Raw genomic sequence first — 15,940 nt, forward strand, 5'->3', positions numbered from 1 at the left:
CGAACTACTGTAGTTTAGGATCAAACTACATTTAATACCCGATCGTTGTCACGAATACCTAAACCTAAACTCGCAGGTATCGTCTTCGTGCAGTAGCGTGTACGTAGATGGTTCGGAGATCCGGGGCTCCAGCAACGCATCGGTACTCGTCAAATACGGCACGTATACCGGCTTGGCGAGATTCACCGTGTGGATGCCCGAGTTTCCACTGGAGGTGAATGTCGCTGACACGCGGTTGAACCAGATAAAGGGTTGGAAGGTACCGGAGGAGCACGTGGCAAGTACGAAGAGCAAGCGGAGCTTGCTGAACGCAACGCAGGTCGAAGAGAAGACGGAAGTTACCTCGACGTCGATAATCCCACCGGAAACAGCGCCGGTGACCGCGCGAGCGAAGAAGAGAAGCGCCGTCGATCCGGAGGAGTCGATAGAGGACTCTTCTATGGACGTGGACGATCCAGACGGACTTCTCGAGGAGGACGAGCACGAGGAGCGGTTCCGATCCAATGGGAACGATCACGGATGGGACACGATCAACTCCATCGATCGAAATCTGTCCCCGGCTAATTGCAGATTGCGCTTCCAGCAGAGTCCGGTTGAGGTGCATGCCCGATTTCTGGCGACCGATCACGACTCGGGCAGGGTCTCGTACTTCGTCAGCCGGCGCACCTGGCTGCGAGTTACCGACCTCGTAGCCGGCATGCTGCGTGTCTCCGATCTTAGAATAGCGACGCTTCTTCAAGGTAGACTGGTCCAGGGACGCGGGATAGGTCGCACGGAGGTGCAGGTGCTGTCACCAATCACCGGTAGGGTCATCGGCGCGAAAGAGATCAGAGTCGCCAACGACCGCGTGTCTGTGACGCGTCTGTCCGTCCGGGTGGTGTCCGGACTTCAACTCAGTATCAGTCCCGATACCGCGATCGAGAACGGATACGTCGCCGAAACCTCGGTTACGAGAAGATTGACCGCCCAATATCAGGTAAATGTAGATAACTGCAATATTTTTGTTGCTTGGGTAGGAGCTTCAAATGTATCTTGAGAAAGAGAGCAATTTGCCAATTTAGAGAAATTAGTTAAAAAGCAGTTGCAGAGTTTAAAAATTTGGTATTTAAATGTTAAGAAATTTTGAATCCAAAAAAACCGATATAAAATAATAAATTAATTATTTTTAGATATGATATTAATATTGACCTGTTTTTAAGTATAAAAAAGAGCTTTAAAGGACTACAATTGTAAGATGTTAAATTGTGTTGACCCACTAAATTTTGGAGAAATTAACATTATATTTACCTCGAAGATATAATGTATATTTCGTAATTAAAACAAAACTATGATGCATAAACAAGTATATTTGACGCTGTTATTGTACCAATAGGAGGGACTGCTGGACATTGACGTAGAGTTCTCGGACAGTACCCGTACACCCCTCAGGGAAATCGCTGTGAGTGATTATCATTTACTGGTGGAGAGTCTGGACCCGGAAGTTGTGGCGTTCGCACCGATGGTCGCTTCCCATCATCCACGGGTAATCGCGGTCGGCGAGGGCCGCGGCGACTTGCTGCGCGTCAGTTTACAGCTGGCCGACTCCTGCCGATTATCCGGCAGACGTTCAAGTAAGGGCTCTCAGAGGACGACGGCCGCCGCGTTGGCAAGCGCATCGGCCAACGTCGAGGTGGATTTCGCCTCGAGCGAGGTGCCCAATCGGCCGGAATTCGTTCAGAACGACGGCGGGGGCACCGTCGGTTCTCACCATCACAGAGAACGTAAAACCGGCCGGGGCGAAATGGCGTCCGATCTACACGACATCCTCATCGGTAAATAGATCCTGTTCCTCTTTGCCGCTTTCTGTCTTTCTGCCTCGCTTCTTTCGCATTCTCTTCAATTTTTCTGTTCTCTTCTACGCTTTATAACCGTCACGTAGCGCACAGTATGCATTTTGTTCCGCATTTCTTAGCGGAAAACTTTCTTCGCGGCACCGTTTGGCTTGTAAAAAGTTCCACCTGCCTATTTATGCGTGATCCCCACGGTTTCCGTCCAGCCTTCCGTAACTGATAGCCTTCCTCCTTTGCGCTGAATGTCAAATGCGTCTAGCTCTAAGAATAATTTGTGACGTAACGCGATCTTACTACGAGTCATTGGAGAATTTTGTTACTTTTATTATTCAACGTGAAATATCTATTGTAATCTGAATACTCTTGCGATTTACGAACAATGATAAATTTGATCAAGGAAAAGTTGGCTCCAAATTTCTTGATTCGCGTGAGAATAAGAAGATGAAAACCTTGAAGCGTTCACGCGATTCTTTTTCTTCCTCCTATCTCCAAGTAATTCCAAGAGTTGGAATTATCTGGACAGTATTGTACATCATAGTATAATGTCAAGTCGTTTATCATAGTCCAATTGCCGCGCTGAAAGTATAGACGCACATTCAGTATCCTCGCGAACCTTGCACATCCGACAGCATGTCTAGCCGCTGTCTAGCTGAAGGCATCAATTAAGGGAAAAAGATTGTCAGCGGCTCTGAAACTCAGCACAAACGCCCCGTCTCACTCTGTCCTCTCTCTCTTTCTCTCTCTTTGTTTTTTCTGTGCAAAGGGTTACCGCTGAAAGACGAGAAAGACGGGCACGAGCACGAGCACGAGCCTTTGGTGCAGGCACGGCAGCATCGCACGGCTATAGCTAATGGCATGTCTTCAGGGGGTATGGGCGGCGTCGGCGTGCGTCACCACGGCGTCGGGGCGCGGATGAGCCCGCTCGAGATCGGGATGTACGTGCTGCTCGCGGCGTTCTGCTTCGCGATCGTTGTCTTTGTCGTCTCCTGCGTGGTGTACGCCAGCAAATTCAAGCCCCAGCCACCGGACTCCCCGTTGACCGGTGCGGCCGTTCCAGTGCTTTCTGGCGCGGGTGCGAGGGCTCGCGCCGCCGCGAATCAGCTGGCGTCTGGCAGACGACCGCCACGTGAATCGACCACCAACGCACACGACTGGGTATGGCTGGGCAGAGCGACTCTCGAACGAGCTGCCTGCGGTCCGCAACAGGTACATACGTCGGTTTGAATTCGATGATTCGTGAGTGAAACCGTGAATGAAGCCGTCGATAATCATTATTAAAACTAATTTCAATATCCTCAAATACTGGCTAGATAGTTAATTGCACCATTAGATGTAATTACGTTAGTCTATTTTGTCTATTTTGAATCAATGAGACCAGAAAATCAGATTTTCGGAAGAAGAAAACGTTTTTCATTGCAAATTTGATTGCGCAGGCGATTAGTAATAAACATTAATTTGTTAACAAATATATAGAATAATATTTCTTCTGATTATGGTGAAATTTTGAAATCTCCAAACTCCAGCATGAGTGTCAAATATTCAATAATAATAGCTGTAAAATTATTGAGGATTACTAAAAACTTAAAGAATAACAAATCAAATTTTGAACAAACGTAACATCGATAACGATATAACGGTTCAACGAGTACATCCAGGATTAATCCGATAATTGAAATCAATTCGAGTTTTCTCTCAACGAGATTTGATGCTGTAAATATCTTTACGCATTTCGATAACCCAGTGGCAACTTGTTTTAAAAACAAAACAAGCGGGATTTTGTTGGATCAATTTGATTGAAAAAAAAAAACTCGGTTTGTGTTACAGGTGCGCGTAACGAGTAATCCGCTGGCCGGTGAAGGCGAACCCGAGGCCGAATTGGGCACATGCTTCGACAATCCGAATCACATCGAGCTACCGTCTGCCAATCAGTGGTCCAGTAGCGGTACCAGTGCCATCGACACTACTACTTATTCTAAAAAGGATAGAGTAGCGCGAAATAGTTTCGCGGCAAAATCCGCGGTCAAGCCATCCGCAGTGATACCGCCTACTACGGCTACGACGGCGTCAACAGCGACATCGATGGTAGCTCCGATAATGACCGCGCGGAACGAGTAATTATGATTGAACGTTATTGCCCTTCCTAATGCGGAAGATTTATTCTTCAGAGACGAGTTAAATATGTCTTCTAGCAAGGAAAAAAGTGATATCGAAAAAGAAATTCCTTATAATAACGAATCGCATGATATTCGATTTAAACTTTGCGCAATAATTTTTAGCTTCTAACAAATTAACATTACCTATAGTGGCGCAGCTTCGCGAGTGCGTAAACCTTATTGCGAATTTTTTTACAGCAACGATGATATTCCTCCGCCTTTGCCGCCACACGGAGTGCCGGTCGCAAACTCGACATCGACAACGGCAACTACGGCGACCACGACGACGGTCGGCACGAACAACGTGAGCAACGGCAATAACGAAGATTATAAACCGCCGGTACCACCACATAGGAACACGGGAGTGGGCGTGCGGCTGCCGGAACCGCCGCGGAAGCATCGCCATAGGGCGCCCAGTGGTGGCAGCGGTGGCCATCATGGGAATAATCATCGGCACAGTAGCAAAGCACCGCAGCAGTCAAATCATCATATAGTCAAGTCGCACGGGAAAACTAGAGTGGACAACGCAAACAAACAGAACGGTGAGGACGAGGAATTCGTAGAATTGGTGAATCACGACGAAAGCAATAGACACGCGAAGGATGCCGGGAGATCCCGGGAGATCAAGAGGGCGACCATAGTCGGTAATCCTATGTACTCGTCGTTCTCCACCTCCGCCGTAGTATCCACCGTCGTCTCTACCGTAAACTCATCTACTCCTACTGGCGGCGCGGCCTCATCCACCACAACATCTCCGCCGTCTTCGTCACCGTCCGCCTCGTCCTCCTCATCCTCCTCTAGCTCCTGCGCCTCATCCTCCTCCCAGGAGCAAGAGGAATCGGTAGCACTCGATGACCTTAATCTGGGTATGGACTACAATCAGATCATGCAGTACTTCGACAACCTGAAAGAGTCGAATGCCTAGGTGAGGCCGTTCGACCTTTTCGAAGGTCGAGCAGTAGTCAACGTCGATACGGAACACCGGGATCCTCGTTAGTAGATATAACGAGTACGTCGAGTTGTCTCTTCTCCCGTTTGAGAATCGCTCTCGCGGGAACGAGATTTCGCTATTATCGAGAACGATGATCCTGGATATTTCGTATTTTAGACTATAATCTAGTCAGCTTCCTAGCAGCACATCATGAGTAACGCGCAAACACATACACATACGCTCATATTGACGAAAACTTAAGAAAGGGATAATTCCTTCGCACACGATTCATACAGTCTCTCGACAATTTGTTACGACCGCTAGCAATTTTTGGGCGCAACGGGTAAAAGTTCCTCAAGTACGATATAATTTGCTGATATACAATATATTCGTATTTTATCGCATCGATACGTAAATAACGATACGTAAAATGTAATGCGCGATAATAAGATGAAGCGATTGTGTATTACATCAATAGTTTATATTATAGGCACGGCAAAGATGCATATTTTTACTATATTTTTTCACCATTTTTACAAATTATTGTTATCAAAACGATTCAACTTTGAGTATCTTTCTCTTCTTTCTTATGCTAATACTTTTGCTATTTTTATTTACGAAATATTTTCTTTGATGACTTTAAATCTTGGACTGACAATAATATGTTTAATAGATTTAATCTTTATCGTGTTTATATTTTAGTACACATGCGAAGTGTAGTATTCGAGTATCGCGACTGCGAAAACTTGCTGGCGTAATAAATAGTCGGAGTACTGTTTGTACACGCAAGAGGCTTTACAAAAACTGACTGTCGGTGGCCGGTGGGGTAGATAGATCGCTCGCTCGATGACGAAAGCGTCACGCGGCATTTCGACGTTTCGTTTCTCGCTGCGAGCTTTCCTTCATTTCGTGCAGGATCGTCGAGGATCCTCGCTCTTGCCCCCGTGCCATCTTGATCTCTCGCTCAAGCCCTTTCTGCGCTACCACGGTTCCTCTCCTCGTCAGGCCGCAAGAAAACTAGCGTCAGACAATTCGAGGTGCTTTGTATTTCGATCGCGCGTGCATCCGGTAACTTTCACAAATATTTTTGCATTCTTTGCGTCGAGTTTTGTGCCATAAACTAGCTGTATATCTAATAGCAAGTTTCTTCAAACAATTCTAAATTTCCCGATTTTTTTATTCAAAATTCACGGAGAGTAATCCGCAGGATTTTTACGAAAATCTTACGTTTATCTTAAGCATGCAATTTTTACATTTAACAATGGAAAGCGCAAAGAGATATGTACTTACCCTTGAATCTACCATGGATATAAAAAATTGATTGACGTTTTGATGTATACGGAGAAACAAAAGGAAAGGAAAATTTTATACCACTGCGTGTCTCTTCTTCGTTATTTCTGCCAATGTTTGATTTTTATTCAATACTCGCTTAACGTGCGATGCCGTCAACGGTGAGCTCTTTTAGTTCGCCAAACGACGGACAGTCCATCAGTTAGTCGAGATCGATCCGTATGCAAGGCGCGATCGAAGTACGACGAAGCGTTCACTTGCAACCCGATCCAGTTGCATTGGAGGACACATATTTATTCGGTCGACCGTACGTCGTAATGTTTGTAAATTTTGCTTTGTAAGACTGTGTACATATATATAAATATATATATATAGATGCGATAGAGCGCGTGTTAATTATCGACTTACAGATTTAAAGTTACATTTGTATGGCTAATAGAGAATCGCGAATCGTTCCACGCGTCGTTCGACGAGAAACTCCTTCGACTTCATATCGAACGAGAGAAAACGTCGACGACGAAATATGCGTATACGTTATACACTCTACGATGCTCGAACGCTACTCTCTGATATCGCTTTTGAATTACCCTTCGTCCCTCGAGACTCCACAATCGTTTTAAATACTCTCGGCACTTTTTATTCTGCCGAAAATATTTTCATCACGTGAATGAGTCTACACGCGTGTACGACATCGTTGAAGCGAGATTGGTATCTGAGTATATGAAGCATCTTGACATTGATACCTATAAATTATAACGTATCGACACATATTTGGGTACAGCATCGAGATATCTTAATTAAGTGCGTTCTTGCTTTAAACGTTTGTATCTAGGTATTATATCTGTTACAGGATACTGTAACGTGTGTATATATATATACTTGCCATATCAAGTGTATAATTGTATATTTACCGTAAAAATATTATCCGAAATATTGAAGTCGATCGTACGGCATGAAGAAAATATTCCTTCGTTTTGTAACATATTTATTCAATTTAGATTTTATTTATGATCATTAACTTATCGCAATGTTTTAGCAATATTCGGAATATGAAGAATGTGTTTCGAAATTGTTTATGACTGTCTTATATTATATGTATACTTAGGTGCTATTTCAAAAAAGATATGTATTATTACGCGAACATCTTTAGCGTGTATCCGCATTTCTATACCTAGATACAAAAAGAAAATATATAGCCGATACGATTGTTGAAAGTGTGTATAAACTAAGTGAATATTATTGTTTATAACTGGCTTATAAAAAAACAAACATAAATTTATTGTTTACGTTGAGCAAGTGAAAGATGATGGAGAAACTATTTTTGAGACAATTTTTCGAAATGGTCAAATTGATTAAAAATTGACCGATTATTCTCTTGCACACTTAATAATTAATCACTTTGGTTTAGGTATATGAATAAAAGCGAAGTGAATGTTCTGATAAAAAATATGTAAATATAGAAACATGAAGCAATAGCATATTTTATAATATAAATTTTATTTTTTACAGTGTGATTTATTCTGTTATATCCATTTCATTCGTATTTCATTCGAACGCTTTACCTCAATAAAATATGTAATTATCGAATGCTACTATAAAGCCTAAAGATACTTTTTAAAGAGAATAATCTGTGGATAGTCGAGACATGTTCACTTAGTCTATATGTATTTTCGCTCCGTTTTTGTCACAGCGAAGAGAAAGAAAGAGAAAGAAAAAAATCGTTTGTTCTTCCCAATTGATTAGAATAGTTACGAGTTCACCTACAGTTGTTTTCCATAATAAAATTGGTTATCGCGAAGCGAATGAAACGAGGCTGAGACAATTTAAGTGTAAACGACCTACTCCAAGGATCAGCCAGGAAACTTATAGCTATGTACGTATCTAAAGTGTAAGGACTATGGTGTCTAAGTATGTATGTAACGCTATAAGTTGTGTGTCAGCACATCGCGTGGGACAATAGTGATCTAATCCATCGGCGGCGAACGGCGTTCGACGAACAAACGATCGACGGCGCCTCGTTGTCGTAAAACACAGCGAAATGAATATGTTTACATGGTTGCGTAAACATTGAGAAAGAGTCGGAATAATGTGAGAGTGTTCCGCCGAGAATCTAGTCTTATAGCATAATTATTATATATAATACATACATATATATATATATATATAGATAAATATATAAAATATTAATCAATGCGATGTACGTTGCCTTTCGCCCGATGATAATACGTATCTAACGAATGCCCCGCGGTCACCGTCGATGCGTCAAGCTTAATGTACATATAATCGACCTTTAACGGATATGGCAAAAACGATTCACCCATTTGGATGTTCCTAAAACCGAACAAAGAAGATATACTAACATATATTCAAAAAATTAAACTTGCATAGAAAAAACAAAATAAGTGAAAAGATGTTTTTGTTAATAATAACGATAAAATTCGTGCTGGTTGATATGATGTGGGCACTCGGCACACCAGTGGCTTAAACTCGCATAAAACAAAGAAATAAATATATAGTCTCATATCACATTATACAGAATTCCACCATATCAGTTAAGGTTGAATAGTTTTTGAACCGATTGCAAAAACATATTCTTCTATCCGATAAAACTATCGATTCTTTATGAATTTTTCCTGAAACTTAATCCAGATGTATCCAGAAGTAATCTAGATCGGGTCAAAAAGCAGCTACCTTACAAAATTACGAAAATCTCATTTATCTACTTTATAATATGAAATCTATAGATATTGTTTTCTGCAATCGGTTCTCATTAAGAGCGGCTCTTGATGTAATATACCTACTCTTCTATAAGCGAAAATTTGAAGTGACTTTCAATAGCGACTCACTCAAGAGTTTTGCTTAAGAAATATTCCTAAATAGCTCAAAAGTATACTGAAGTTTATATTCGTATCTCACATTTGACACTTAATATTGCCTTTGGAAATATATATATATATATTATAGTTAAGGAATAATACGATACTAAATCTGATACCGTAACATTTTCCAGCGATAAAATTAACAGTTAGTACTTCTTAATAATTAACAGTTATTCGGATTAACTCTATGCAGTACGATCTTCACATATGAGATAAATAAGTCTATCTGAATCTAGCTGAATGTGAGATACGGGTATTTCAGCTTCAGTTCTAGTTAATTGCTTTGTTCTTTTTCGTTGCTCTTTCTTTTTATGTGGACGAAAAAGCGAAATTCAACGGTGAACACGGTGAAAACATGTACGAGTCGATCATATCCAGTATCAAGCGAAACAGGCGCGCGCTAATCGTTCGTATATATGACTATTATCTAACGATTTTGATATAAGGACACTTTTGGTGATTATCATGATGCCATAGCGTTTACTTATTGTTAGTGTTACTGAGAGTGATCGGAGTCAGTGGCTTGTATGTTAGTATACATCGTCGCAAGGCGCGCATACACATTACACACACACAAACACACACACATGCATATATATTAGACAGAGTCTTGTGCACATATGCACTTCCAGTTCCACGTCATTTTGATGACGAAAGACTTGCGCTTCGTAATATCGACATACTTCTCGCAAAACTAGGCATCGGGACATATCCCTTTCAATGGAATCCAGTGATTCCCTGTAAGATTTTTGTTATATCGCAGGAGGGATTTCATAGTTGTGTGTTATAACAACTTCTTGTCATATCCAGTTTTCTTATTATATTTATCCTAGTTCCTGCCAAAGCTTTTTCTACTTTTTCGTTTTTTTTTTCTTTACTTTTTTACTTTTTTTCTTTCTTTCTTACCTTTTTTATCCTCCTGACAAAGAAAGTTAATAGATCAATTAACACATGTCTATATTAGTATTTCTTGACCATTCCATTTTTTTTTAAGTATTCGATCGCTTGGGAATCACTGGCAATCTCTTTGAAGATTTTTTTATCCCCGCATTTATTCCACGATTCAGCCAATTCTACGACAATTCTTATCTACGACCAATGTAATAAAAGCGACAGTAAAGGCGCGTGTCGCATATGGTCCTTCCAATCTTCCCTCTTTCCTGAACTCCTGCTGATTTGGAGAGGTATGATATATAGATTCATCGCAATGCATCGCTGACTCTGCATCCGCGCACATTCCTCAAACACCCCATTAATTTTAAGTGTGATAAATGCGGAACTGAGAAGAAAAGAGAGAAACAAGCAAAGAAAGCGATAATTAGTAATTACTATAACTGCGCTCGCGACGACGACGCTCGAGGACGTTGACGATGGCGGTGGTGACTGCATCTACGATGACGACAATATTCGACGCGAGTGTCCTCCGAACTGAACGATTTTGAAAGAAAACGATTATGGTGCAGAAGTTTGTTGATGATTTCAGCTGTCCCGATGAGACGAAGAGTAAATTCTGAAAATTTTATGTATATGCGACAACATGCAGGAAATTTTTAATGAAAAACTATCTCTAATCCACTTTAAATCTATATCACTTCACGATAAAAAAAAATCTTTTTCATAATACTCTCCGTAATACTTACAATTAGTTCTTGTTTTACAAAAATGGATTTGAGAAAATTTTAAAAGAACCAATTTTTTAATTGCACGTTGAAAGGACTATACTTGATGAGTACTTAACTTTTTCACTCGTATGAAATCTCACGAACTTCTGCATTTTAATTAATAATCGAGAATTTCGCACTAGCTTTCTGTCAACATTTCTTACAAAGAAATCGTCAATCTTCCTGGGTCTGAAAGTTCGGGGACATCTTGCTCGTTTATACTGTCGCAAGCATATAGTATCAGCACAAGATATCGGAGTCATTCCATGATGCCAGATAACATTTCGGCACTTTATTAGAATAAACCTGTGAGATATAATAAAACTTTTCTGTGAAAATGTGTTTTATCAGATATTCTGATAGATTCAATCGATTCTTCCAAAATAATGTTTTTTATTTTCTTTTTTAAGAAACAGAAATAAACAGGATATTAAAACTGATTTATCTTCTTTTTCTTTGCTTATATAAAAGCGGAATATTATAGTTTTTAAGATCCATTTTTTCCCCGAGGTTGCCATTCACCGCAAGTTTATTCAAATAAAATATGGAGAAAAAAATGATATCTCTATAAAGCATTGCGTCCGGAACTCTGGAATGACCCTCTACTCTCATTAGTAAAAATATTATTATCATCATGTCTATTATACTATATACTGCTATTGTTACTTATATGTACTACTATCATTATATATTATTGCCATCGTTGCTGTTGCTGTTATTGTTATTAAGATTGTTGCTGCTGTTGCTACTGCTGTTGCCATCGCCGGCGCCGCGTCGATCGCGCGTGTACCGGAGACATGAGGTGTCATTGACGTTGTCGATTGTCGTTGCCGTTATCGTCATCGTGGCCGTAGCCGTCGTCCCTATCGACATCAATGTCGGCGCGCCGCCGATATGCTATAATTAATAAAACAATAAGATACGACTATCGCCTACTCAATGTACAATATGTAGTATTTACCTGTTGTTACCATCAAACCGTCATCAAAGATATATAAAAATATTGTAATTGTAACATATCGAGCTTCTCATATCACTAAGCCCTTTCTCCTTAAAACTGGCCTGATACTCTCGTTCGGTTATAACGAAATTGATGTTTAGTCGGCGATCTACTCGAAATTTGGTTCTTTCCGTACTGGAGTTTATAAAGAAAGAAGAAAAGTCGACGTGAAAACTAAACTATTAAATAAATTTAAGATATGTAATTACAAGTACGCAGCATATATACTTGAAACTTTCGTTTAACTTTTGTAATTAATTATTTTGTAATTCTGATATAAAGCGATATAGTACGTATATATAAAAAATAAATTATCACTCGATGTGTGTACATTATATATCGTTCTTTAGTTCAGGCAATCTCAGAAAGAAGCGTCTTCTAAGTTTATATCCTGTAGAAAAAATTATTGCTTTTATTAATAACCCGCCATATCCGAGATTATAATTTCTATTTATGATTTGATTAATGCGAAACGCAATCTCTTGCACGAAATAAAATAGTATATATTTCATTTTGACGGATCAAAAATAGAAAGTACTACAAAATTAGTTATAAGTACATACTCAGATTCGAATTATATATATACATTGAAAATATTTAAATGCACAAAATATGGGTACATTATTAGGTACAAATTCTTATTTGTTAATTATTCTCATGTATTTGATTGTTTAAATCTGTATCTCATCATATATTGACAATTTTATAGACATTAATTCTTATTTTCATAAATTTTAGATAAACTTTATCGACGAAATACTCGTTAAAAATTATCTTCCCTTGGTAAATTTTCATGACCGTCAATAAGATCGGAAGATAATTGAAAAGTGACTTTATCGGCATTACCGATTGTCAATATAAATTTTTTACTAACAACTTATGCAGCTCACCAAAAGATGGACTTGGAAAATTCATTCTTGATCCAATATCCAATCTAATGAAATTCAGTAAACGAAGAAATATAACCTACACAATAAATCTCGCAAATTTTGTCATGTGTGTATTTTATAATTAAAATACAATCTATTTTTTTTTACTTAGAATCACTCACCGATTCGTATAACTGTTAATTTAAAAAATCCATCTTAACTTAAAAATGATACAAGCGTCCAGGAACGTGGCACGTATTTTACTTTCCAGTAAGTATTTTCAATATAATATGTTTTGAGAAGACAAGTTACATTAAAAGCTTCTCTTTGGATTTGACTTTTTGCAGCATGGCAATCTGTATCTGTAACGCCAGCGGCTGGTTTAAAGACCTTTCCTGTGCCAATAAAATTCGGCGGTAAATATATATGTGCATAATTATAAAAATTATAATATTAAAGATATAAATTAAAAATTATCTGATTATACATTGAATACCATCAGATATTGAATACCCGGAGCGAGCAAGACTCAAAATAATGGAGAAAGTTCCACAGTATCCCCCTGGAATGCGTCCTCCCAAAATGCAAAAGCGACTAAGATACATGCGGGGTCCAGAACCGACGCACAATTTTCTCATGTACAGGCAATACGGTATCATTGTAAGTCTGCATATCTGCTGTGTGCTATGTTTAGTAACAAAGATAACTGTCATATATATATATATATATATATACATATAAATCATTATCTTGAATTGTAGGCTACAGGAGGAGGTAGATTAAAACATGGTCACTTCGAGATGATACGTCTGACAATTGGTAGAAAACTCGATCAAGAAAGGATGTTTGCAATTTGGCGTGTGGATCCACCGTGGCAACCAGTTACAAAGAAGGTTGTTAGATAATAGAACGCATAATATGGATACTAGAAGAAACTTTACTTTCTCAATATAATAATTATTACATTGATTAGTTATTACACTTTGTGATCTAGGGACAAGGACAACGTATGGGTGGAGGTAAAGGTTCTATTGACCACTATGTCACACCCATTAAAGCAGGACGAGTCATTATAGAAATTGGTGGTCACTGCGAATATTTTGAGGTATCTTGATAATATACTGTTCTTTAGCATTTCTCAAAGTGACTTATCCAGATGGTGCACATGCCTAGAACATATCAAAGACATCTTTGAGGAATTTTTGGAATTTTAGAGTACAACTTTGGAAATTTATAATGCAACTTTCTTGCCAGTTACGTTCTGCTGATACTTTAACGATTTTCGCAACTATACTATCTAAAGTTTCAAGAATTTTCTAAATATTCCCAAGAATCGCGACTTTGTCAATTATGTTATTCTGATATTTTATCGATTTGCGCGAATTCAAATTTTTACGTAAAAATCTTCAGATTCGTTCTTTGGATTATGGCTGCGGTCCACTTGACGCTACAAATGCTTCGAAGCATTCCTCTTCTCTTTTCTTTCAATGAAGAAAGAAGGAGAAGAAGAACGCTCCAAAGCATTTGTAGCGTCAAGTGGACCGCAGCCTATATCTTACATGATAATACATGATCTTAGATTTTGCACTATGCATATCAACACATTAAATAAGAAATAGAAATGAAATACTAGAAATTGATTTGTGCTACTAGATAGAAAGTATAAATGGGAATGTATTGATATGTAAAATTCTTTTCTAGGTAAAGAAAATATTGACCCAAGTAGCAAATCAACTACCGTTCAAAGCCATAGCCGTCAGTCAAGAGATTTTGGATAAACAGGCAGCTAAAGAGAAATGGTTGGAAGAGAACAATCAGCATCTTTGGACTTGGAAATACATGGTCCAGAATAACATGCTCGGTTGCCAAAAATGGATATCACCAGTTGATAAATTATGGTTTAATAAATATCTGTAAATAACGAAACAAAAATCTGAAGAAGCTCTTTTGTATTTTTTCTTTACATAAAGGCCCGTGAGTTGTCTCAGCATAATTGAGATTAGTAGATTACTCAAACCTAATATAAAAATTGAAAAAAGTTAGATATATGAGAATTGTCCAATTTCGATATTTCTTCATTCCGATTGGTTGAGAGACACGCAATTTCAAATGCATAATCTGATACGGGTTTTATGTTTGTTGACGGTTCACAGTTTATATTCACACAGATCACATTCCTGTCTCTCTTTTTCGATTATTTCTTATTCCCGAGTTCCCAACAATAATACCAAGACCCAACGGCCAACACCGCGACACACACACACACACAAATATACACTCTCGACTTTGCATTGCATCATCCGACTTTGTAAACATATCACCAACCCTTCTGCTCGTAAATTACACAAGATATTGGCCGTATTGACCCTTGTCCGAGGGCAGGTGCTACAAAAGAAAGAAGAAGAAGATAATATATTAATATTATTTCCGTGGTGTGTACATGTCTCATAGATTTTTGAGGTTAAGACGAAGAAAGTATGTATAAAAACATATTAACAATTTAATAATCATATTTGATAACGATATAAAAATTCCAGTAAAATTGATACTGAATTTTTTGTCATACATGTGTATTGTAACATGAAATTTATGTATATGTTAATTATTTCCATAATTTATTTATTTTAAAGAATCACATTATTCTACAATAAGCATTTCGTTTCATCTCGATAAAGATGATAAATAATGGGGGAATATTGTAATTTTTTTCACAGATGACAAAACTACTGGAGTGGCTGTCGTGTGCAACGGTGATTTTTGGCGTGTGGCTTGCTACAATTACAAGCGACTCTGCTTTTGTCAAGGAATGGCATAAAATTATACTTTTTCTTCCAGTCATTTCCTTATTTCTCTTTGGATTATATGCAGTTACTGTCATCTTGTACAGAGTATTCACTTTTAATACTTGTGAAAGTGCAGCCATCGAACTTCAGCAAGTTGGTTTCTCCCTTATCTAAAAAGATATAATTATATAAGCAATATTGTTATCTAATTCCGTTGTCGCTCTTTTAGCAAATAGAAGAAGCTAAAAAGGATCTTCAGAGGAAAGGTGTAACATTACGAGGGACAAATATTTCTTCAACTTCTTAAAACTTCTGTAAATAGTATAAAATAAAATAAAAAGATGTTAACTTTTCTAGTGTGTGCATATTTGAACATGTTTAATTTTCTACATTTAAACTTTTTTGAAGTTTTATATAGATATATGTACAAAACATGTTACATATTTATAATCATATTTGCAAAATTTATGTTATAAACTGCAATATTGCAAACAGGATTTGCAAACATGATTACATATATGTGAACTGCGTCTTAATACTTTAAT

At 38.5% G+C, this 15,940-nt stretch overlaps 2 protein-coding genes across 4 annotated transcripts in view; both read left to right on the top strand.

The window, feature by feature from the left end:
* The window catches only part of Dtn (transmembrane protein 132C dtn), a 98,601-nt gene extending 86,523 nt beyond the window's left edge, over positions 1-12,078 (top strand). For all 3 annotated transcript variants that reach the window (XM_071714406.1, XM_071714407.1, XM_071714408.1), the window contains 5 exons: positions 77-976; positions 1,373-1,811; positions 2,593-3,035; positions 3,654-3,940; positions 4,181-12,078. In XM_071714406.1, the coding sequence (XP_071570507.1) occupies positions 77-976; positions 1,373-1,811; positions 2,593-3,035; positions 3,654-3,940; positions 4,181-4,907 (2,796 nt within the window). In that variant the 3' untranslated portion in view covers positions 4,908-12,078. The remainder of the gene's footprint in view (positions 1-76; positions 977-1,372; positions 1,812-2,592; positions 3,036-3,653; positions 3,941-4,180) is intronic.
* A 603-nt stretch (positions 12,079-12,681) lies between these two features.
* Positions 12,682-14,555, top strand: LOC139777204 (large ribosomal subunit protein uL16m-like). The gene is made up of 6 exons (XM_071714498.1): positions 12,682-12,882; positions 12,960-13,028; positions 13,115-13,272; positions 13,374-13,505; positions 13,607-13,717; positions 14,314-14,555. Exons 1-6 carry the CDS (start codon positions 12,840-12,842, stop codon positions 14,527-14,529), a joined length of 729 nt encoding a protein of 242 aa, XP_071570599.1. The 5' UTR covers positions 12,682-12,839; the 3' UTR covers positions 14,530-14,555.
* The last annotated feature ends 1,385 nt before the right edge of the window (positions 14,556-15,940 follow it).

This window comes from Temnothorax nylanderi, unplaced genomic scaffold (assembly GCF_030848795.1).
Source record: "Temnothorax nylanderi isolate EJ_2023f unplaced genomic scaffold, tnyl_v1.0 TNYL_tig0140_pilon, whole genome shotgun sequence".
In the NCBI taxonomy this organism is placed as follows: Eukaryota; Metazoa; Arthropoda; class Insecta; order Hymenoptera; family Formicidae; genus Temnothorax; species Temnothorax nylanderi.

What these genes read in the sequence shown, in the direction of transcription:
- LOC139777204 (XM_071714498.1), top strand. Translation starts at nt 12,840, where the DNA reads ATGATACAAGCGTCCAGGAACGTGGCACGTATTTTACTTTCCA. An exon ending in TGTGCCAATAAAATTCGGCG is followed by an intron (nt 13,029 to 13,114) that starts GTAAATATATAT and finishes GAATACCATCAG; the next exon opens with ATATTGAATACCCGGAGCGA. An exon ending in GTCACTGCGAATATTTTGAG is followed by an intron (nt 13,718 to 14,313) that starts GTATCTTGATAA and finishes ATTCTTTTCTAG; the next exon opens with GTAAAGAAAATATTGACCCA.